Source organism: Serinus canaria, chromosome 22 (genome assembly GCF_022539315.1).
Source record: "Serinus canaria isolate serCan28SL12 chromosome 22, serCan2020, whole genome shotgun sequence".
Classification (NCBI taxonomy): Eukaryota; Metazoa; Chordata; class Aves; order Passeriformes; family Fringillidae; genus Serinus; species Serinus canaria.
The window spans coordinates 3,352,404-3,374,687 of NC_066335.1; the positions used below are offsets into that span (position 1 = coordinate 3,352,404).

At 52.9% G+C, this 22,284-nt stretch overlaps 2 protein-coding genes across 7 annotated transcripts in view; one reads left to right on the forward strand and one right to left on the reverse strand.

Moving 5' to 3' along the window:
- Window positions 1-1,389: 1,389 nt before the first annotated feature.
- On the forward strand, window positions 1,390-19,880 carry R3HCC1 (R3H domain and coiled-coil containing 1). 3 transcript variants are annotated; one of them, XM_050983061.1, is made up of 8 exons: window positions 1,390-1,518; window positions 2,602-2,719; window positions 3,946-4,083; window positions 4,873-6,379; window positions 7,091-7,263; window positions 11,067-11,137; window positions 15,017-15,112; window positions 17,933-19,880. In XM_050983061.1, the coding sequence occupies exons 2-8, from the start codon at window positions 2,625-2,627 to the stop codon at window positions 18,070-18,072; spliced, it is 2,220 nt and encodes a 739-aa protein (XP_050839018.1). In that variant the 5' UTR covers window positions 1,390-1,518; window positions 2,602-2,624; the 3' UTR covers window positions 18,073-19,880. The 3 variants fall into 3 exon arrangements, with proteins under 3 accessions (XP_050839018.1, XP_050839017.1, XP_050839016.1); XM_050983059.1 differs by lacking the exon at window positions 1,390-1,518 and adding an exon at window positions 1,534-1,595; XM_050983060.1 differs by lacking the exon at window positions 11,067-11,137 and having other exon boundaries at window positions 1,412-1,518.
- Window positions 19,881-20,144: 264 nt separating this feature from the next.
- LOXL2 (lysyl oxidase like 2) overlaps window positions 20,145-22,284 on the reverse strand; it is a 64,771-nt gene continuing 62,631 nt past the window's right edge. For all 4 annotated transcript variants that reach the window (XM_050983056.1, XM_050983055.1, XM_050983057.1 and 1 more), the window contains one exon: window positions 20,145-20,354. In XM_050983056.1, coding sequence (XP_050839013.1) covers window positions 20,275-20,354 — 80 coding nt within the window. In that variant the 3' untranslated portion in view covers window positions 20,145-20,274. The remainder of the gene's footprint in view (window positions 20,355-22,284) is intronic.

Consider the following 22,284-nt stretch of genomic DNA (forward strand, 5'->3'; position numbering starts at 1 on the left):
TTTACCTGGCTGCAGAATGCAGCTCCTTTCCCCCTTTTTTTCTGCACAGATTTCCTCTGTAATCCCACCAGGAAGCGTCTTCCTCTTCCTCCTCCTCCTCCTCCTCCTCCTCTTTTCCCTTCTCCCAGCCCAGATTCCACCCTCGGGTGGGTGAAATTATTCCAGGCTGGGGCTGATCCCAGAGCAGGATTGGGGCAGGAGCTGTGCCTGACCCTGCTCTGTGATCCCAAAAAAGCCAGGTCCCTCCTGGAGCTCTGGGTGTGCCACTGGGGACCTGGGGACAGGTTCTGGGTTTTTTGGGGGAGGAGCAGAGGGAGCTGAGAAAAGTGATGTTTGCAAAAGGAGGAAAAACATCAAATCCACGTGGAAGTCAGCAGATGGAGGGGAAAAATTGGGGATTCCTCCTAATCCAAACCATTCCATGATTTTAATGTGCTGGGCTGGGGCAGGCAGGGAGAGTGTGGGAATTAACCCCGTGCAGGTGATGTGGAATTGTGCTGCTTTCCCAGCTGGAATTGCAGGGGGACAGAGAATGACTGCTGGCCTTCAAGTGATTTTCCAGCCAGAAAAAATCAGGAATTTTAGGAGGAAGGGCTTTAACAGAGAAAGGGAGAAGCGAGCACAGGGGAGGATAACGGGATGGGGCTGCTGGGGGTTGATGTCATGCCTGACTTCATTTCCAGACTGGAAACCTGCTCCTCGACCAGGGAAAGGCCGGGATGGTGTCCCGGGAAAGCCGAGGCCGGGATTGTTCCCCGGGAAAGCCGAGGCCGGGATTGTTCCCCGGGAAAGCCGAGGCCGGGATTGTTCCCCGGGAAAGCCGGGGCCGGGATGGTGTCCCAGGAAAGCCGAGGCCGGGATTGTTCCCCGGGAAAGCCGAGGCCGGGATGGTGTCCCGGGAAAGCCGGGGCCGGGAAGGTTTCTCGGGAAAGCCGAGGCCGGGATGGTTTCTCGGGAAAGCCGAGGCCGGGATTGTTTCCAGGGAAAGCCGAGGCCGGGACGGTGTCCCGGGAAAGCAGCTCCGGGCAGGCTGAACTGAGCCCCGGCTGCCCCAATCCCAGCGGCGATTCTGGAGCGCTCGGAGCCGCACGGAGCCCTGCCCGGAGGGTTTGGGGAGAGCAGAGCCGGGAGCGCCCCGGAACCGGCGGGGAGGGAGCCGGGACGGGGAGGAAGAACCGAGAGAGATTCGGGATGAGGGGGAAGAGCCGAACAGGGCGAGAGGAGCCCGGGACGAGCGGGAGGAGCCCGGATGGGGACGGAAAAGCCGGGATCGGGCGGGAGGAGCGGGGACGGGGCGGGACGAACAAGGACAGAACGGGAGGGGCCAGAACCGGGCGGGAGGAGCCGGGATCGAGCGGGAGGAGCCGGGGCCGGGCGGGAGGAGCCGGGATCGAGCGGGAGGAGCCGGGGCCGGGCGGGACGAACCAGGACAGAGCGGGAGGAGCCAGAACCAGGCGGGAGGAGCCAGAACCGGGCGCAGGCGCCGCTCCGGCATCCGCTGCTCGGCCGGGCCTGACGGTGAGGTCGCAGGGGGAGCCCGGACGGGGCGGCCGGAGCCGGGGGGACACCGGGGGACGGGAGCGGGGGCGCGGCGGGTCCGGGGGCGGGGATGGGGGCGATGGGCGGCTCGGGGGTGAGGATGGCCGTGATGAAGATGATGATGGTGGTGGTGGTGGTGGTGGTGGGGGCAGGAGGCAGCACGTGGCGCTGGGAGAAGGGGGGGCAGGGGATGCAGAGAGCGGGATGGGGGTGTCCGGGAAAGGGGATAACGCCGGGCAGGGGGGCTGGGGATGCCCAGGGCTGGGGGATTTGGGGGTGCCCAGGGCTGGGGGATTTGGGGATGCCCAGGGCTGGGGGATTTGGGGGTGCCCAGGGCTGGGGGATTTGGGGATGCCCAGGGCTGGGGGATTTGGGGGTGCCCAGGGCTGGGGGATAGCGGGTGCAGACGGAGCCAGCAGAGGGGCTGGTGAGATTTGTAGGGGGTGCTGGGCACCCATGGGCGGGGGTTGGCAGCTGTCCCTCCCTCCAGGTGTGCCCCTGTCCCTCCATTGTATCTCTGTCCCTCCACGTGCGTCCCTGTCCGTCCATGTGCGTCCCTGTCCCTCCAGCTGTGTCCCCGTCTCTCTCTTCATGTGCCCCTGTCCCTCCACGTGTGCCCCTGTCCCTCCCTCCATGTGCATCCCTGTCCCTTCATATACGTCCCTGTCCTTCCCTCCAGGTGTGCCCCTGTCCTCCAGGTGTTACACTGTCCTTCCATGTGCGTCCCTGTCCCTCCAGCTGTGTCCCTGTCCCTCCCTCCACGTGTGTCCCTGTCCCTTCATATGCATCCCTGTCCTTCCCTCCAGGTGTGTCCCTGTCCCTCCATTGTGTCCCTGTCCCTCAGGTGTGTCCCTGAGCCTCCATTGTGTCCCTCTCCCCCCGCAGGCTGTCCCTGTCCCCCAGCAGGCTGTCCCTGTCCCCCAGCAGGCTGTCCCTGTCCCTCCATGTGTCCCTGTCCCCCGGCAGGCTGTCCCTGTCCCTCCATGTGTCCCTGTCCCCCGCAGGCTGTCCCTGTCCCTCAGGTGTGTCCCTGTCCCTCCATGTGTCCCTGTCCCCCGGCAGGCTGTCCCCTGGCACTGTGCCCCATGGATGGCGTTTTCCTGTCGCCCAGCGAGGATGAGTTCGTGGGCAGGATCGTGGAGGAGCTGGAGCACTTCCTGGAGCAGGGCCAGCACCACCGGTGGGTCCCCGAGCTGTCCCTGAGCCCGGGCAGCCCCCAGGGCAGGGCAGCACCAGGCACACCTGGGCTCGTGCTTTGCCTCGCGGTTTTGGGGTGAAAGCAGCAGCTTTTGGGCTCTGGCTGTGCAGCCCCAGGTGCTGGGGGGGGTGGGGGATCCCCTCCCCTGGTCACGCCTTCAGGCAGGGTTTGGTGGCCATTGGTGGCTTTCAGCAGCCACTGCTGGTCCTGGGTTCACCCGGAGCTGGTCCCACCCCGGTGACCTCTGGAGCCCTTGGGGTGGCCAAGCCCGGGGTGCTGGACAGGAGCGGGGGTGGCACTGCTGAGCTGAGCTCCTGCCAGCCTCTGTGACCTTAAATATTTGTTTCAGTGCTTTTTTAATAAAATGTTTGGCAGAGAAATTCCCTGGGCCGTTGTCAAACACTCGGGACAAACCAGGTGACAGCAGTGACATTGCAGGTGGAGTTCATTTCTCCATCCTTGGTTCATTTCTCCATCCTTGGTTTATTCCTGGAGTTCATTTCTCCATCCTTGGTTCATTTCTCCATCCTTGGTTTATTCCTGGAGTTCATTTCTCCATTCTTGGTCCATTCCTGGAGTTCATTTCTCCATCCGTGGTTTATTCCTGGAGTTCATTTCTCCATTCTTGGTTTATTTCTCCATCCTTGGTCCATTCCTGGAGTTAATTTCTCCATCCTTGGTCCATTCCTGGAGTTCATTTTTCCATCCTTGGTTTCCATGTAGGAAATGGATTTGAGGAGGAATTTTAAAGTTTGGTAGAAGGTTTATGTAGTTTATATTTGTGTTTTTTTTATTTTTTGAGATAAATATCGATTTAGAAATGTTACAGAACAATTGATAGATATTGTGGGGAGGGAAATGGAATTGGGCTCAGCCTGGGAGGGAAATGGAATTGGGCTCAGCCTGGGAGAGAGGGAGGGAGGGGTCAGGAGCTCTCTCTGCTGGTGCTTCCCAGCCTGTCCCATGTGGATGCAGCAGGAAGGAGAGCCCAGACCAAGGTTGGGTCAGGCATTCCCAGCCTGCCCACACTCCAATTTATGTGTAAAATCTGCAAACCTGAGAAGTCATTTCTGCTTTTGATACCTCCAAGTCCTGCCTGCCTTTTTTCTGGTTTGAATCCCGTGCTGGGAATGACCTGGGGGTGAGGTGGTGACGTTTTCCCACCGTTCCCATCCCCTCCTGACACCCTGAGCCCTCTCTCCTTTCAGAGTGCTGCTGTTCCCACCCCTGTCCAGCCGCCTCAGGTACCTGATCCACCGCACCGTGGAGAGCATGGAGCTGCTGAGCAGCTTCTCGGTGGGAGAGGGCTGGAGGAGGAGGACAGTCATCTGTCACTCGGCTGTCAGGTGAGCTGTGCTCCCGTGGGTCCCGGCTGGCAACCTCCAAAGTCCTGGAATGGTTTGGGAGGGACCTGAAACTCATCCTGGTGCCACCCTTTGTCACCCCCTGGGGACACCTCCCACTGTCCCAGGCTGCTCCAAGCCCTGTCCAGCCTGGCCATGGGCACTGCCAGGGATCCAGGGGCAGCCACAGCTGCTCTGGGAATTCCAGCCCAGCCCCTCAGCCCTCTCCGTATCCCACCCATCCCTGCCCTCTGGCACTGGGAGCCATTCCCTGGCTCCTGTCCCTCCATCCTTGTCCCCAGTCCCTCTCCAGCTTTCCTGGAGCCCTTCAGGCTCTGAGCTCTCTCTGGAGCTCCTGGAGCATTCCCAGCTCTCCCAGCGTGGCTCCAGAGGGGCTCCAGCCCTCGGATCAGGCACAGTCACTGTGTCCCATTCGGGTTCTCCATTGCCAATGGCACCTCCCAGACCCCAAGGAACCATGGGATTTCCCTTTGGGAATTTGGTGCTTCTGCTTTGTCCCCAGTCCCTCTCCAGCTCTCCTGGAGCCCCTTTAGGCTCTGGAAAGGGCTCTGAGCTCTCCTGGAGCCCCTTAGGCTCTGGAAGGGGCTCTGAGCTCTCTCGGGAGCTCCTGGAGCATTCCCAGCTCTCCCAGCCTGGCTCCAACCCTCGGATCAGGCACGGTCACTGTGTCCCATTCGGGTTCTCCATTGCCAATGGCACCTCCCAAGGATTTCCCTTTGGGAATTTGATGCTTCTCCCCCTGCTCCCCTCTGACCATCCCCTCCTTCCCAGGCTTCCCACCGAGACCTCGAGCGAGCAGAGAGCCGGGACCGCCCCCGCCCGTGCGCAGCGCCCGGCGCAGCCCTGGGGCCGGGGGGGCCGGGGGGCCCGGCCACGCCACCCCGGGGACACCCACGGGGACAGTCCCCGTGCCACCGTGGGCTCGGGCAGGATCACCAGGCCGCCCCGGAGGAAGCCGGAGAGAGCCCTGTACGTGCCCAGGGGGAGCCGCAAAAAGGAGAACTGGAGGGAGAGGGAGAGCCCCGGGGACGGGGCCGCGGCTCCAGGAGGTGAAAACTGCCCCAGGAATTCCAGCCGGGAGCAGCAGGACCAGGGCAGGGCTGGAGGCGGCCCTGGGAAGCAGCAGGAGCCCGAGGGTGGCCCGGGAAAAGGCAGCGCTGGGAATGTGCCACCCCTGGGGAATGGCAGCGGTTCCTGGGAGCAGCAGGGTCGGGGTGGAGACTGTGCCCAGTGCCCGGGGTCTGCACATGGCAAACAGCCCCCCGAGGCTGGGCAGCAGCTGAGCCAGGGCAGTGCCATCGTTCTGAGCCCTGGCAGTGCCATCGATCCTGGGCAGGAGCCGAGCCCTGGCAGTGCCATTGATCCTGGGCAGGAGGAGCTGAGCCCTGGCAGTGCCATCGTTCTGAGCCCTGGCAGTGCCATCGTTCTGAGCCCTGGCAGTGCCATCGATCTGAGCCCTGGCAGTGCCATCGATCCAGAACAGAAGCCAAGCCCCGGCAGTGCCATTGATCCAGGGCAGGAGCCAAGCCAGGGCAGTGCCATCAATCCAGGGCAGGAGGAGCTGAGCCCTGGCAGTGCCATTGATCCAGGGCAGGAGCTGAGCCCTGGCAGTGCCATTGATCCAGGGCAGGAGCTGAGCCCTGGCAGTGCCATCGTTCTGAGCCCTGGCAGTGCCATCGTTCCAGAGGGCAGTGAGCTCCAGGAGCTGCAGGAGGAGAAGGAATCCAGCCGGGATCCCGGAGGGGCAGAGTGTGGGAGGAGCTCTGTGCCATTGGAGAACCAGGGGGGCAGCAGGACAGCCCTGCCCGTGCCAGCCCCAGCTGTGCCAGCCCCAGCTGTGCCAGCCCCAGGTGTGACAGACCTGCTTGTGACCAACCCAGCTGTGACAGACCCAGCCATGACAGACCAACCTGTGCCAGCCCCAGCTGTGCCAGCCCCCCCGGCGCTGCCATCCCAGCCCCCCCAGAGCAGCCAGGCTCCCCGTGCCCAGCAGGATTCCCAGGCTGTGCCCACCCAGGGCAGCCCCAGCGCTGGGCAGGTGGAGCTGAAACCCCCGCAGAAGGTTCTGGAAGGCCCAGCCGAGGCTCTGGCTGCCTCTGAGCTGCTCCCAGGGGGAGATCCGGGGCGGATCCACGGCGGGAAGGAGGAGGAGGAGGAGGAGGAAGGCTCGGGAGTGGCCGAGGCGCTGCGGAGGGGACAGGATGTGGCTGCAGGGGACAGAGAGGGGACGAGGCAGAGCGGCCTCGAGGACGACTGCACGGCAGAGCTGCTGGCAGAGGTGATCCGGGGCAAAACCTGGGGCAAAACCTGGGGCAAAACCTGGGCACAGAGGGGAGGGAGGCGCTCCCCGGGAGGGGTTCCATGGCCTGGGGGTGCAGCTGGGGCTGCAGGTGAGGTCTGGGCTCTGAGGGGCTGTGGGAACGGGGCTTTGGGCTTGGGTTTTGGTTTTTTGGACTTGGGTTTTGGTTTTTTGGGTTTGGTTTTTGGTTTTTTGGGTTTGGGTTTTGGTTTTGGTTTTATTTTTGAGTGACAGGACTAGCTTTGGTCTCCTTAAAAAGGAAAGAAGCCCAGAAATTTCTCTCCTGGATTAGGTGAAAAAGACATTTCATAGCACCTGGGGGACTTCACCTTCGATTTAAAGATTGCCAAGTGGGCAGGAATCAAAAAGTCCTGCCTAGATAATTCACTAGAAAATGGAGAGAGCAAAGGAGCTGATCACTTTTGTGAGGTGTTTTACCAGGAGTGAGAACCTGTCACACCTAAATCAGTTTTTCTCTGTAAGGAGTTTTGTTATTTTACCTTTTTTTAAAGCTTTTTGTGTCCAGCACTGCAGCAGAAGCCACCCTGCTGATTTTATACCAGGGTGGCTGAGCTGGGCGTGGAATAAACCTCCAAAAACTTGTGAGACCCAGCTCAGAGAACCTCCAGCTTCAAAGGGGTGAAACTTGAGCCTGGCTTGTTGTTAAATCCTGGCTCTGGCTCTCCCCAGATCGTTGGGAACCTGACGGTGAAGGAGATCAGCGTGGAGAGGATCAGCGTGGATGGCTCTGGCTGCGGGGAGGGCCAGCTCAGCCAGGGCCACCTGGGCCACGTCACCGAGATCTACGACTTCGCGCCCAGCCTGCGCACCGAGGACCTGCTGGGCATCTTCTCTGAGTTCCAGTGAGTGCCAACAGGGCAGGGGCACAGCCAGCCTGGGCTGGGCATCTTCTCTGAGTTCCAGTGAGTGCCAGCAGGGCAGGGGCACAGCCAGCCTGGGCTGGGCATCTTCTCTGAGTTCCAGTGAGTGCCAGCAGGGCAGGGGCACAGCCAGCTGGGGCTGGGCATCTTCTCTGAGTTCCAGTGAGTGCCAGCAGGGCAGGGGCACCAAGGCCTGGGCTGGGCATCTTCTCTGAGTTCCAGTGAGTGCCAGCAGGGCAGGGGCACGGCCAGCCTGGGCTGGGCATCTTCTCTGAGTCCCAGTGAGTGCCAGCAGGGCAGGGGCACCAAGGCCTGGGCTGGGCATCTTCTCTGAGTCCCAGTGAGTGCCAGCAGGGCAGGGGCACCAAGGCCGGGGCTGGGCATCTTCTCTGAGTTCCAGTGAGTGCCAACAGGGCAGGGGCACCAAGGCCTGGGCTGGGCATCTTCTCTGAGTCCCAGTGAGTGCCACAGGGCAGGGGCACAGCCAGCCTGGGCTGGGCATCTTCTCTGAGTTCCAGTGAGTGCCAGCAGGGCAGGGGCAGAGCCAGCTGGGGCTGGGCATCTTCTCTGAGTTCCAGTGAGTGCCAGCAGGGCAGGGGCACGGCCAGCCTGGGCTGGGCATCTTCTCTGAGTTCCAGTGAGTGCCAGCAGGGCAGGGGCACAGCCAGCTGGGGCTGGGCATCTTCTCTGAGTTCCAGTGAGTGCCAACAGGGCAGGGGCACCTAGGCCTGGGCTGGGCATCTTCTCTGAGTCCCAGTGAGTGCCAGCAGGGCAGGGGCACCAAGGCCGGGGCTGGGCATCTTCTCTGAGTTCCAGTGAGTGCCAACAGGGCAGGGGCACCAAGGCCTGGGCTGGGCATCTTCTCTGAGTTCCAGTGAGTGCCAGCAGGGCAGGGGCACGGCCAGCTGGGGCTGGGCATCTTCTCTGAGTTCCAGTGAGTGCCAACAGGGCAGGGGCACAGCCAGCCTGGGCTGGGCATCTTCTCTGAGTTCCAGTGAGTGCCAGCAGGGCAGGGGCACCAAGGCCTGGGCTGGGCATCTTCTCTGAGTTCCAGTGAGTGCCAGCAGGGCAGGGGCACAGCCAGCTGGGGCTGGGCATCTTCTCTGAGTTCCAGTGAGTGCCAGCAGGGCAGGGGCACCAAGGCCTGGCTGGGCATCTTCTCTGAGTTCCAGTGAGTGCCAGCAGGGCAGGGGCACCTAGGCCTGGGCTGGCACCTAGGCCTGGCTTTGGGTTCGTCCTCCCCTCTCTCTGTTCCTCACAGGGGCTTTTCCTGCAGTTAGTCCTGGTTTAAAGCCCAGCTTTGCTCCTGGGCTGTGGCACCCAAATTCTGAGTTTTAGTTTCACCTTCCCCTCATTCTGTGCCTCAAAGGCTTTTCTTGCAGTTTAAGCTTGGTTTAAAGCCCAGCTTTACTCTATATTTCTGGAACACAAATTCTAAATTTTAATTTCACCTTCCTCTCTCTGTGTGTGCCTCAAAGGCTTTTCCTGCAGTTTAGGCCTGGTTTAAAGCCCATCTTTACGTTTCTGGCACCCAAATTCTGAGTTTGGCTTCACCTTCCCATCTCTTTGTGCCTCACAGGGGCTTTTTCCTGCAGTTTAGGCCTGGTTTAAAGCTCAGTTTTACTCCAGGGCTGTGGCACCCAAATTCTGAGTTTGGTTTCACCTTCCCCTCTCTGTGTGCTTTAAAGGAGCTTTTCCTGCAGTTTAGGCCTGGCTTAAAACCCAGTTTTACTCCACATTTCTGGCACCCAAATTCTGGATTTCAGTTTCACCTTCCCCTCTCTCTGTGCCTCAAAGGCTGTTCCTGTAGCTTAGTCCTGGTTTAAAGCCCAGCTTTGCTCCTGGGCTGTGGCACCCCCGTTCTCCCCAGCCTGGCTCCATTCTGGTGCTTTTCTGGAGATTTTTGGTTGGCAGTTCCCAAGGGAAGGGCTCAGCCCTGGGGCTGAAATGGGAAATCCTGGGGATGAGCTCAGGGGATGAGCTCGGCTTAGAGGCAGAGCTGGGTCCAGCTCTGAGTTCCTTTCCCTGTTTTCCTCTCTTGGGATAATTCCTGGATTGGATGGGAAAATTCCCTCCTCAGATCCCTTCAATTAAACCAAATTAATTATATTTAAAATGAAATTATTCTTTATATTTAAATAATTCTTCAGTGAGGGCAGAGCTCAGTTCTTCTGTTTTCCTCCCCCTCTCTTGGGATAATTCCTGGACTAGACGGAAAAATTTCCTCTCCAGATCAATTAAACCAAATCAATGACATTTTAAAATGATATTTAAATTCTTCTTTAAAACTGAGAGAATAATTCTGATGGAATGGTTTAAATTTCTGTTTCAATGATGTTGAAACAATTCTCCCTGCACTGAGCTCTCAGGTTTCCTCTCCCCTCTCTGGGGGAGGCAGGGCTGGAGGAGGGATCTGTGGGGCAGGCCCTGGATATTTGCAATTCCTGCTCTCAGTTCCCATTCCCATCCATTCTTTGGGAGATTTCCCCCAAAATCACCTCAAAAATCCCTTGGGTTTTATTTTCATGCTTGGGAAACCCTTCAGAAATATCAATATTTTGGTGCTGGAGCCCATCCCAGGAACTGAGGCTTTGGGAGGAGAATCTGGGAGAATTTCACCTTGTGAACAGAGCCCATTTAATGCCATTTTCCCTTCTTTTCCTGCTCTTTCCTTGTCTAAAATGGGAATGGTGATTTGGGAAACCCCAAAACCCCTGGGAGCCTCCTGGGATCCCCTGGGGCTGTTGGGATCCCCTGGGGCTGTTGGGATCCCTGGAGCTGTTGGGATCCCTGGGGCTGTTGGGATCCCCTGGGAGCTGTTGGGATCCCTGGGGCTGTTGGAATCCCTGGGGCTGTTGGGATCCCCTGGGGCTGTTGGGATCCCTGGGATCCCCTGGGGCTGTTGGGATCCCTGGGTTGGGATCCCTGGAGCTGTTGGGATCCCCTGGGGCTGTTGGGATCCCCTGGGGCTGTTGGGATCCCTGGGGCTGTTGGGATCCCTGGAGCTGTTGGGATCCCTGGAGCTGTTGGGATCCCTGGGGTTGGATCCCCTGGAGCTGTTGGGATCCCTGGGGCTGTTGGGATCCCTGGGGCTGTTGGGATCCCCTGGGGCTGTTGGGATCCCTGGAGCTGTTGGGATCCCCTGGAGCTGTTGGGATCCCTGGAGCTGTTGGGATCCCCTGGGGCTGTTGGGATCCCCTGGGGCTGTTGGGATCCCCTGGGGCTGTTGGGATCCCTGGGGCTGTTGGGATCCCTGGGGCTGTTGGGATCCCTGGGGCTGTTGGGATCCCTGGAGCTGTTGGGATCCCTGGAGCTGTTGGGATCCCCTGGGGCTGTTGGGATCCCCTGGGGCTGTTGGGATCCCTGGGGCTGTTGGGATCCCTGGAGCTGTTGGGATCCCTGGAGCTGTTGGGATCCCTGGAGCTGTTGGGATCCCCTGGGGCTGTTGGGATCCCTGGGGCTGTTGGGATCCCTGGGGCTGTTGGGATCCCTGGGGTTGGATCCCTGGGGCTGTTGGGATCCCTGGAGCTGTTGGGATCCCTGGGGCTGTTGGGATCCCTGGGGCTGTTGGGATCCCTGGGGCTGTTGGGATCCCCTGGGGCTGTTGGGATCCCCTGGAGCTGTTGGGATCCCTGGGGTTGGATCCCTGGAGCTGTTGGGATCCCCTGGGAGCTGTTGGGATCCCTGGAGCTGTTGGGATCCCTGGGGTTGGATCCCTGGAGCTGTTGGGATCCCTGGAGTTGCTTTCCCTGCCCGCTGACCCCGTTTGTTCTCTGTCCCTGCAGCGAGGGCGGGTTCAGGATCCAGTGGGTGGATGAGACTCACGCCCTGGGCATCTTCAGCAGCCTCTCCTCAGGTGGGGAAACTGAGGCACAGCCAGAGCTCCCAGCCCCTGCCTGGGCAGGAACTGCTCAGCTCTGGGATTGATTTCATAGCGTTGTATTTTCATTTTTATTTATTTTTTTATTGTATTTTTGGTTTTATTTTAAATTTTTTTTAATTGTATTTTTATTTTAATTGCATTTATTTTAATTTCATTTCTTTTTATTTAGTTTATTTTAGTTTGTTTCACCTTAATTGATTTTATTTTATTTATTTATTTTTATTGTATTTTTATTGTCTTTTTAGCTTATTTTAATTGCATTTATTATAATTTCATTTATTTTAATGTATTTAATTTTAATTTTTCTATATTTTTAAAATTTACATTATTTTATTTTAGTTGGGTTTGGTTTTATTTTTATTGTATTTTTAGTTTATTTTAATTTCATTTATTTTCATGTCATTTATTTTAATTTCATTTATTTTATTTATTTAATTTTATTTTTTATTTCTTTTTAAAATTTACTTTATTTTATTTTATTTTGGTTTATTTTAATTTTTATTTTATTTTATTGTATCTTTATTTTAATGTCATTTATTTTAATTTCATTTATTTTATTTATTTAATTTTATTTTTTATTTCTTTTTAAAATTTACTTTATTTTATTATTTTATTTTTATTGTGTTTTTAGTTTATTTTAATTTCATTTATTTTCATGTCATTTATTTTTATTTAGTTTATTTTAATTTCTTTTAATTTTTCTTTCATTTAAATTTTATTTTATTTTTATTGTGGTTTTTTTTTTTTAGTTTTGGTTTATTTTAATTTCATTTATTTTATTTTGTGCTATTTTATGCTTTTTTTGTGCTTTCTTTGGGGGTTTTTTTGGGTTTTTTGGGTTTTTTTTTTTTGATGGGGAGCTCTTTGAAGAGTTCTGTGGTAGGAATGAATGAGGGCTGGATGGGGGTTTTTGGGATTTTGGGGGATTTTTGGGGTTTTGGGGATTTTTGGGGTTTTTGGGGTTTTGGGGATTTTTGGGGTTTTGGGGTTTTTTGGGGTTTTGGGGCTTTTTGGGACTTTTGGGGATTTTGGGGGTTTTTGGGGTTTTTTGGGGTTTTTGGGGCTTTTTGGGCTTTTGGGGGTTTTGGGGTTTTTGGGATTTTGGGATTTTGGGATTTGGGGTTTTGCCCTGCAGGCTGTTGTTTATTTTCCCCTCCCTCAAAGCCCAGCCCTCTGGCTCAGCTCAGCCCAGTGTGCACAGAGGAGGCACCAAAAGTCCCCATTTTAAAGAGGTTTTGAAGCTGTTTTTGCCCAATGAACTCTTGGGATGGTTTTTATTCCCACCTCCCTCCCAGTAACCCCCGTCTGTCTGTCTGTCCCCCCCTGCCCTGGGGCTCTGTCTGATGAGCCCCCTGTGCCCCAGCACTGCAGGAAATGGGCAGGGGGACAGACGGGGGGATCAGACAGGGGGGATCAGACAGGGGGGATCAGACAGGGGGGATCAGACAGGGCACCGAGTCCTCCCGCTTGTCTCCTGCCAACCCCCACCCCAAACACCCCAAACTCTTCCACCCAAACACCCCAAACTTTTCCACACTCAACTCTTCCACCCCAAAAACCCCAAATTTTTCCACACTCAACTTTTTCCACACCAAAAAACCCCAAACTCTTCCACACTCAGCTTTTTCACACCAGAAACCCCCAAATTTTTCCACACTCAACTCTTCCACACTAAAACCCCAAACTTTTCCACACTCAACTTTTTCCACACCAAACTCTTCCACACTCAACTTTTCCTTCCATCCCAAACTTTTTCCATCCTGACCTTTTCCTTCCACACTGAACTTTTTTTCCACATTAAACTTTTTCTTCCATACTGAACTTTTTGTTCTACACTGAACTTTTTTTCCATTCTAAACTTTTTCTTCCATACTTAGATTTTTCCTCCACACTAATCTTCTTCTTCCATATTAAACCTTTTTTTCCACATTAAACTTTTTCCATATTAAACTTTTTCTTCCATCCTAAACATTTTTTTTCCATACTGAACTTCTTCCATATTAAAAATTTTTTCCATCCTCAACTTTTTCCACCAAAATACTTTCTCTCCACACTAAACTTTTTTTCCATACAAGTTTTTCCTCCATACTAAACTTCTTCTTCCATACTCAATCTTGTTTTTCCCATCTTAAACTTTTTCCTCCATCCTGAACTTTTTCTTCCATCCTAAACTTTCCCATCCTAAACTTCTTTTCCCATCCTAAACTTTTTCCCTTCATACTAAACTTTTTTTTCCATGCTAAACTTTTATTTCCATTTTAAAACTTTTTCTTCTCCTCACTAACTTTCCCATCCTAAACTTCTTTTCCCATCCTAAACTTTTCCCTCCTTGCCAAACTTTTCCCTCCATGCCAAACTTTTTTTTATGCTAAACTTTTATTTCCATTTTAAACTTTTCTCTCCACACTAAAAACTTCTTTTTCCTCCATCCTGAACTTTTTCCACACTAAACTTCTTCTATCCTGAACTTTGTCTTCCATCCTAAACTTCTTTTTCCTTAATAAACTTTCCCATCCTAAACTTTTCCCTCCACACTAAACTTCTTTTTCCTCCATCCTGAACTTTTTCTTCCATCCTAAACTTCTTTTTCCCTACTAAGCTTTTTCCTCCATCCTAAACTTTTCTCCTCCGACTTTTTCCACACTTTTTTCCCACTTAAACTTCTTCTTCCATCCTAACCTCCATCCTAACTTTCTTTTCCCATCCTAAACTTCTTTCCCTTCATACTAAACTTTTTTTTCCATGCTAAACTTTTATTTCCATTTTAAACTTTTTCTTCCATCCTAAACTTTCCCATCCTAACTTCTTTTCCCATCCTAAACTTTTCCCTCCTTGCCAAACTTTTCCCTCCATGCCAAACTTTTTTTTATGCCAACTTTTATTTCCATTTTAAACTTTCTTCTCCCACACTAAAAACTTCTTTTTCCTCCATCCTGAAACTTTTTCCCACACTAAACTTCTTCTTCCTGAACTTTGTCTTCCTCCTAAACTTCTTTTTCCTTAATAACTTTCCCATCCTAACTTTTTCCTCCACTCTAAACTTCTTTTTCCTCCATCCTGAACTTTTTCTTCCATCCTAAACTTCTTTTTCCCTACTAAGCTTTTTCCTCCATCCTAAACTTTTTCTTCCATCCTGAACTTTTTCCACACTAAACTTCTTCCATCCTAAACTTTTTCTTCCATCCAAAACTTTCCCATCCTAAACTTCTTTTCCCATCCTAAACCTTTCCCTCCATGCCAAACCTTTCCCTCCATGCTAAACTTTTTTTTCCATGCTAAACTTTTATTTCCATTTGAAACTTTTTCATCCACACTAAAAACTTCTTTTTCCTCCATCCTAAACTTTCCCATCCTAAACTTCTTTTTCCCTACTAAACTTTTCCCTCCATGCCAGACTTTTCCCTCCATGCCAGACTTTTCCCTCCATGCTAAACTTTTTTTTCCATGCCAGACTTTTATTTCCATTTTAAACTTTTTCCTCCACACTAAAAAATTCTTTTTCCTCCATCCTGAACTTTTTCCACACTAAACTTCTTCCATCCTAAACTTCTTTTCCCATCCTAAGCTTTTCCCTCCATGCCAAACCTTTTTTCCCACCCTGAACTGGTTTTCCATACTGAATTCCTTCCAGCCCACACTTTTTCCCACCCTCTCCCAGTTTCTCTCCCTGAGCCCCAGCCCAGCCCATCTCTCACAATTCCCGTCCATCCCAACCCCTCCATTCCCCAGGGATGGGGTTGGGAGCAGGGATCTCTGGGGGTCAGGCCGTGCCAGGGCGGGCAGAGCAGTCTGAGAGCAGCAGATCCAGGCTGGGATTTGGGGTTAATTCCGGCCCTTTTTGTGTCCCTGCAGCCTCGCAGGCCCTGGCCCGGCGCTACCCCTGCCTGAAGCTGCGGCCGCTGCTCCACGCCAGCCCCCAGGCCAGGCTCAAGGCCCTGCAGAGACCCAGTGAGGCACCGCCCCCCAGCCCCTCCTGCAATTCCCTGACCCTCCCCAGAGCCACTGGAATTACCTAAACCATCCCCAAATCCCCCTGGAACTCCCTAACCCTCCCCAGCCCCTCCTGGAATTCCCTAAACCCTCCCCAGATCCCCTGGAATTCCCTAACCCTCCCCAGAGCCCCTGGAATTCCCTAACCCTCCCCAGATCCCCTGGAATTCCCTAAACCATCCCCAGAGCCACTGGAATTCCCTAACCCTCCCCAGCCCCTCCTGGAATTCCCTAAACCATCCCCAGAGCCACTGGAATTCCCTAACCCTCCCCAGATCCTCCTGGAACTCCCTAAACCCTCCCCAGATCCCCCTGGAACTCCCTAACCCTCCCCAGATCCCCTGGAATTCCCTAAACCATCCCCAGATCCCCTGGAATTCCCTAACCCTCCCCAGATCCCCTGGAATTCCCTAACCCTCCCCAGATCCCCTGGAATTCCCTAAACCCTCCCCAGATCCCCTGGAATTCCCTAACCCTCCCCAGATCCCCCTGGAACTCCCTGACCCACCCCAGATCCCCTGGAATTCCCTAACCCCTTTCAATCCCCCTGGAACTCCCTAAACCCCTCCCCAGATCCCCTGGAATCCCCTAACCCTCCCCAGATCCCCCTGGAATTCCATAACCCACCCCCAAATCTTCCTGGAATTCCCTAAACCATCCCCAAATCCCTGGAATTCCATAACCCTCCCCAAATCTTCCTGGAATTCCCTAAACCCACCCCAAATCTCCCTGTAACTCCCTAACCCCCTTCAGTCCCCCTGGAATTCCGTAACGCCCCCAATCCCTGGAATTCTCTAAACCCACCCCCAAATCCCCCTGGAATTCCCTAACCCCCACCCCAGATCCCCTGGAATTCCCTAAACCCCCTTCAATCCCCCTGGAACTCCCTAAACCCACCCCCAATTCCCTGGAATTCCCTAAACCCACCCCAAATCCCCCTGGAACTCCCTAACCCCCCCAATCCCCCTGGAATTCCCTAAACCCACCCCCTTTCTCCTGGAATTCCTTAAACCCACCCCAATCCCCCTGGAATCCCCTAATCCCCCCCATTCCTGCCCTTCCCTCTCCTGGTGGTGCCCCTGCCAAACTCCTGAGGAATTTCAGGACCGATCGTTTTCCTTTCTGGTTGGGTTTTTGTTGGATTTCCCGGCACTGAGCTGTGCTGTGGAATTTTGCTGGAGTTCAGATTTAATTTAATTTAATTTCTTTTTTTTTTTTTGGGTGCAATTTGCTGCTCTTTGGGGCAGCTGGAAGGGGAAGGGTTGAGCTGGAATTGGGATTTTTTTGGGGGCATTAAATCCCCCCAGGAATTTTCTCTTCCCCCTCCCCCTGGTGATCCAAAGGAGACAAACCCACTCGTGTGGTTGGCAGAGTTTTATTCAGGAAGGAGAAATGGTGAAGCTGAGCCGTGAACATCCATTGATTGATCATTGGTTATTGATTATTGATTGATTATTGGTGATTGATTATTGGTGATTGATTGGTTTTCAATCCCATGGATCAGTTTCCAGTCGCCACAGGAAAGCAAAGCCACCGCCCTCAGCAGCAGCAGAGGCTCTGAACCAACAATTCCTGGCTTTTCCCAGCTCACTGCAGGCAGGATAAAATTCCAAAAGGAAATTCCAATTTTGATCCTCACAGGGACCAATTCCTGAGGTTCAGCACCGCTGGGTTTGAAGGAAAAACCCAAAAATTTGCTTTATTTGCATCTCCCCTCCACCTGTATTCTCATTTATTCACTCTTCTGAATCAGGTTAAATTCAAATGCAATCATTTTTAATTAATTATTTATTATCAATTCATAATCCAACATTAATCCTGTTCCTACCCAGTTTCAGTTGATAATTTTCCAAACACAAATTTGGATTTTCATTAGCTGACAGTGCCTCTTTTAAAATTTTATTTTTAATTATTTTTTTTTTTCCCCCTTAATGAATGAAACTCCTGGAAAACCCAAACCAAGTTGCTGTGTCAACTTCAGATTGATGAAGGATTAATTAATTAATCCCCAAATCTGAATTTTGGTGGAATTTTGGTGGAATTTTGGTGGAATTCTTTGCTGATGGAATTGCAGCAATCCAAGAAATGGAGGACTCTGACCCAGGGGCTTCCCAAATGGTCAGAAATATCCAAATTTCATTTAGAATGCAGATTTATTCTTTATTTTCCAAGGATTTGGGCAGCTGGTTTTGAGGAGTTCCAGCTGGAGAAATGGATAAATTGCTTTGGGTTTTTCCAGGCTTGGAAAGGGATTGGGAATGTTGTGAATTTTTTGTGAATTTTTTGTGAATTTTTTGTGATTTTTTTGTAAATTTTTGTGAATTTTTGTGAATTTTTGTGGATTTTGGGGGATTTTGGGGGATTTTGGGGGATTTTTGGAAATTTTTGGAGATTTTTGGAAATTTTTTTAATTTTGGCCCTTTTTGGGCCTTTTGGCCCTTTTTAGGAATTTTTTGGCATTTTTTGGCACATTTTTGTGCTTTTTGGGATTTTTTGTGAATTTTTGGGAATTTTGCCAGGAATAATTCCTGGAATAGGACAGGGGAACAATTTTCCCACACGGCAGAAGAGCCCTGAACCTTTGTGGTGCCCAAACAAGTGGAAAAACTGGAATTCCATCACCCCGAACAACAACAAAAACCCAATTTACCCACGGAGACAGCGAGATTGGCTGTCCAAAAACGAGGGGAAAAAGCTGATTTTTGGGGTTTAAGCAGGAATTTGTGCCTGGGCAGGCCCCAGGTGGGGAAATAATCGGGATGATTTTAATTCCCCCAGAGCTGCTGCAGGTGGGCAAGGAGAGGCCGCAGACGGACTCGGCCGTGGCCAGGAGAATCGTGTCCCACGCCCTGGGCTGGAGGCAGCGGCAGCAGGAGCCCCCAGGCAGTGAAGAATTCCAGGCAGAATCCTTGGAATGATCCCAAAAAACCCCCCCAGGGGAATTCCTGCGGAGCAGGGGGGGGCTGCAGGGACGTTGGGAATGGGAATTCTTGATTTTTTTGGGGGTTTTTGTGGAGCCCTGGGAGTGCTGGAATTTCAGGAACCAGGGGGGGTTCCTTCATTCCCTATTCCTGCTCTGCTTCCCAAGCCAAACCAGGCATGGATGAGGGAATTGGGATTTTTTTGGGACCAAAATTCCCAGGGCAAGGCGGGAGTTGAGGGATCTGTTCCGAGTTTGTTGTGGTGTTGCTGTTCAGAGATCCCAGGAAAATGACAGGCAGCAAATCCAAGTTCTGGGGAATTCTTTCCTTATTGGCAGAGCTCCAAATCCCTGTTGGTGAGGAAAGTTGGGATCTGCTCATGAGGGAAATAAAAAAACCTCTGGAATTTGCCTGTGCTGGGTTCAAAGTGAGCTCCCAACCCCATTCCAGGCTCTGCTCCTGCTCCAGTCTGGAATTCTGAGGGAAAACTGGAATTTTCCAATTGCCAGGAGTTCCAACCCTTGGCCAGCCGCCCTCTGGAGCACCGGAGGAACGACAAAGATTGGAAATATTCCTGCAGTTTGGGGATTTGGGGGAAGTTTGGGATTCCCTGGAATTCCAGGTGACTCTGATTGCAGGAGAGGGGGGAAAACCCCCAAACTTCCAGAAATGGTGAGGAGAAAATCCACCCAGGGCTCCTGAAGTGATTTATTTTTGTTGTTTTCCCTGGGAAAAGGGTTTTATTGGAGCTCTGTAGCAAAGAGAACCGGGAATTCCCACGGGAGCAGATCCCTGGGGGTGAGGGGCAGGAATTCCCTCTGCAGGGGGCACAAGGATCATCCATCCTTGGGAAAAAAGATGGAATTTCCAGGCAGGAGGGGATTCTTGGATGGGCACGGCAGCTGGAGGGTGGAGGAGTCCTGAGGGATGGGAATTCCCAGCCTGGGAATTCATCCCTGGGAATCTGCTGAGTTCTGGGACACTTCAGGGAGCTCGGGTTCCCTGGGAGATTCCATGTGAAATTGAAATTCCCAGTGAAATTCTCTTTGAAATTAAAATTCCCTGTGAGGATTCTATATGAAATTCCCTGTGAAATTGAAATTCCATATGAAATTCCCTGTGAAATTGAAATTCCATATTAAATTCCCTGTGGAATTCTCTTTGAAATTGAAATTCCATATTAAATTCCCTGTGAAGTTGAAATTCTATATGAGATTCCCTGTGGAATTCCCAGTGGAATTCCCAGTGGAATTCCCTGTGGAATTCCCTGTGGGATTCCCTGTGGAATTCCCTGTGAGATTGAGATTCCCTGTGAGATTCCCAGTGGGATTCCCAGTGAAGTTGAAATTCCCTGTGGGATTCCCAGTGAGATTCCCTGTGGGATTCCCTGTGAAATTGAAATTCCCAGTGGGATTCCCAGTGGGATTCCCTGTGGAATTCCCTGTGAGATTGAGATTCCCTGTGGGATTCCCAGTGGGATTCCCAGTGGGATTCCCTGTGGGATTCCCTGTGGAATTCCCTGTGAGATTGAGATTCCCTGTGGAATTCCCAGTGGAATTCCCAGTGGAATTCCCTGTGAAATTGAAATTCCCTGTGGATTCCCTGTGGAATTCCCTGTGAGATTGAGATTCCCTGTGAGATTCCCAGTGGGATTCCCAGTGAAGTTGAAATTCCCTGTGAGATTCCCTGTGGGATTCCCAGTGGGATTCCTCATTCCACGTTCTCTCCCCTCCGGGCCGTGGCCGTTGCCGGATACGAGGTTTCACTGCAGGATTAAATTCCGCTTTTGGCTGTTCTGCTCCTTCTCCTGTTTTCCTGTTTTTCCTTTTCAATTTTCCCTTTCCTCCTGCCGGCTGACCCGGAGCCGGTGCTGAGGAGCGCAGGAAGCAGCAGCACCAGCAGGCACTGGGAGTGGAGAAGGGCTGGGAATTCCCAGGGAATTTGGGAATGGCAGGACAAAGGCACTCTGGGGGGGCTGGCAGCCAGCCTGAGGCGAGGAGCGCTGCAAAACCCGGGAGAAACCTTTGGGATGGTGGAGAGCTGGAGCTGAGCAGAGCTGGAACTGCAGGGGGGGCTGAGCACCTGAGCCGGGAGGGAGAGGATTCTTCGGGAATTCCGAGTCTGGGGGAGGCTCCTGGGGTGCAGTGGTTCGGGAAGGGCCGGAGCAGCAGTCCTGGCTTCCTTAAATTAGTGGGAATTCTACCGGGCAGAGAGGAGGTGGTTTGTGAGTGCCCGGGGGTGGTCGAACTTCTGCTCCGTCTCCTCGCTGAAGGAACCACCTGGAGAGGGCACGGGAGAGCAGGGGGTCAGCAGGGGGGAAAAACACCTGGGAATACTGGGAATAACCCTTGGGAACACTGGGAATAACCCTTGGGAACACCGGGAGAGCAGGGGGGAAAACACCTGGGAACACTGGGAATAACCCTTGGGAACACTGGCAGAGCAGGGGGGAAAACACCTGGGAACACTGGGAATAACCCTTGGGAACACCGGGAGAGCAGGGGGTCAGCAGGAGGGGAAAACACCTGGGAATACTGGGAATAACACTTGGGAACACTGGGAATAACCCTTGGGAACACCAGGAGAGGGAAAACACCTGGGAATATTGGGAATAACACTTGGGAACACTGGGAATAACACTTGGGAACACCAGGAGAGCAGGGGGTCAGCAGGAGGGGGAGAACATCTGAGAATACTGGGAATAACACTTGGGAACACAGGGAGAGCAGGGGAAAAACCCTTGGGAATACTGAGAATAACCCTTGGGAACACTGGGAGAGCTTGGGGATTACCCTTGGGAACACCAGGAGAGCAAGGGGAAAACCCTTGGGAACACTGGGAGGGCTTGGGAATAAACCTTGGGAACACTGGGAGAGGGAAAAAGCCTTGGAACATGGGGAGAGTGTGGGAAAAACCCTTGGAAAATGGGAAGAGCATGGGGAAAACCCTTGGGAACACCAGGAGAACAAGGGGTGAGCAGGAGAGGGAAAAATACCTGGGAACTCTGGGAGAGGGGAAAACCCTTGGGAACTCTGGGAGAGGAGAAAAGCACTCGGGATCACAGGGAGAGCACAGGAAAAGCCCTTGGGAACACCAGGAGAGCATGGGAAAAACACTTGGGAACATGAGGAGTACATGGGGGAAAACCCTTGGGAAGATGGGGAGAGCACAGGGAAAACCCTTGGGATAACTGAGAGAGCGTGGGGAAAAGACTTGGGAATACCAGGAGAGGGAAAACCCCTTGGGAACACTTGGAGGGCATGGGAATAACCCTTGGGATCACTGGGAGAGGGGATCACCTTGGGATCACCAAGAGAACATGGGAAAAACACTTGGGAACATTGGGAAAGTGCAGGGTGAGCAGGGAAAAACCTTTGGGATCACCAGGAGAGGGAAAAATCCTTGGGAACACGGGAAGAGCATGGAAAAACCCCTTGGGAACTTGGGGAGAGGGGAAAAACCCTTGGGAACACGGGGAGAGCATGGGGAAAACCCTTGGGATAACTGAGAGAGTGTGGGGAAAAGACTTGGGAATACCAGGAGAGGGAAAAACCCTTGGGAACACGGGAAGAGCATGGAAAAACCCTTTGGGAACATGGGGAGAGCAGAGGGAAAACACCTGGGAACATGGGGAGAGCATGGGGAAAAACCCTTGGGATCCCCAGGAGAGCACAGGGTGAGCAGGGAACACTGGGAAAGGGAAAAGGACTTGGGAACATCTGGAGAGCACAGGAAAAACCCTTGGGAACACAGGGAGAGGGAAAAACCCTTGGAAAATGGGGAGAGCATGGGAAAAACCCTTGGGAACCCCAGGAAAGCGCAGGGTGAGCAGGGAAAAATACTTGAGAAGACCAGGAGAGGGAAAAGCTCTTGGGAACACTTGGAGGGCACAAGAAAAACCCTTGGGAACATGGGGAGAGCATGGGGAAAACACTTGGGAATACCAGGAGAATGTGGGAAAAACACTTGGGAGCATTGGGAAAGTGCAGGGTGAGCAGGGAAAAACCCTTGGGGTCACCAGGAGAGGGAAAAACCCTTGGGAACACTGGGAGAGCACAGGAAAAACCCTTGGGAACACTGGGAGAGCACAGGAAAAACCCTTGGGAACAGTGGGAGAGCACAGGAAAAACCCTTGGGAACACGGGGAGAGGGAAAACCGCCTCAGAATACTGGGAAAGCAGAGGGAAAATACTTGGGATCACCAGGAGA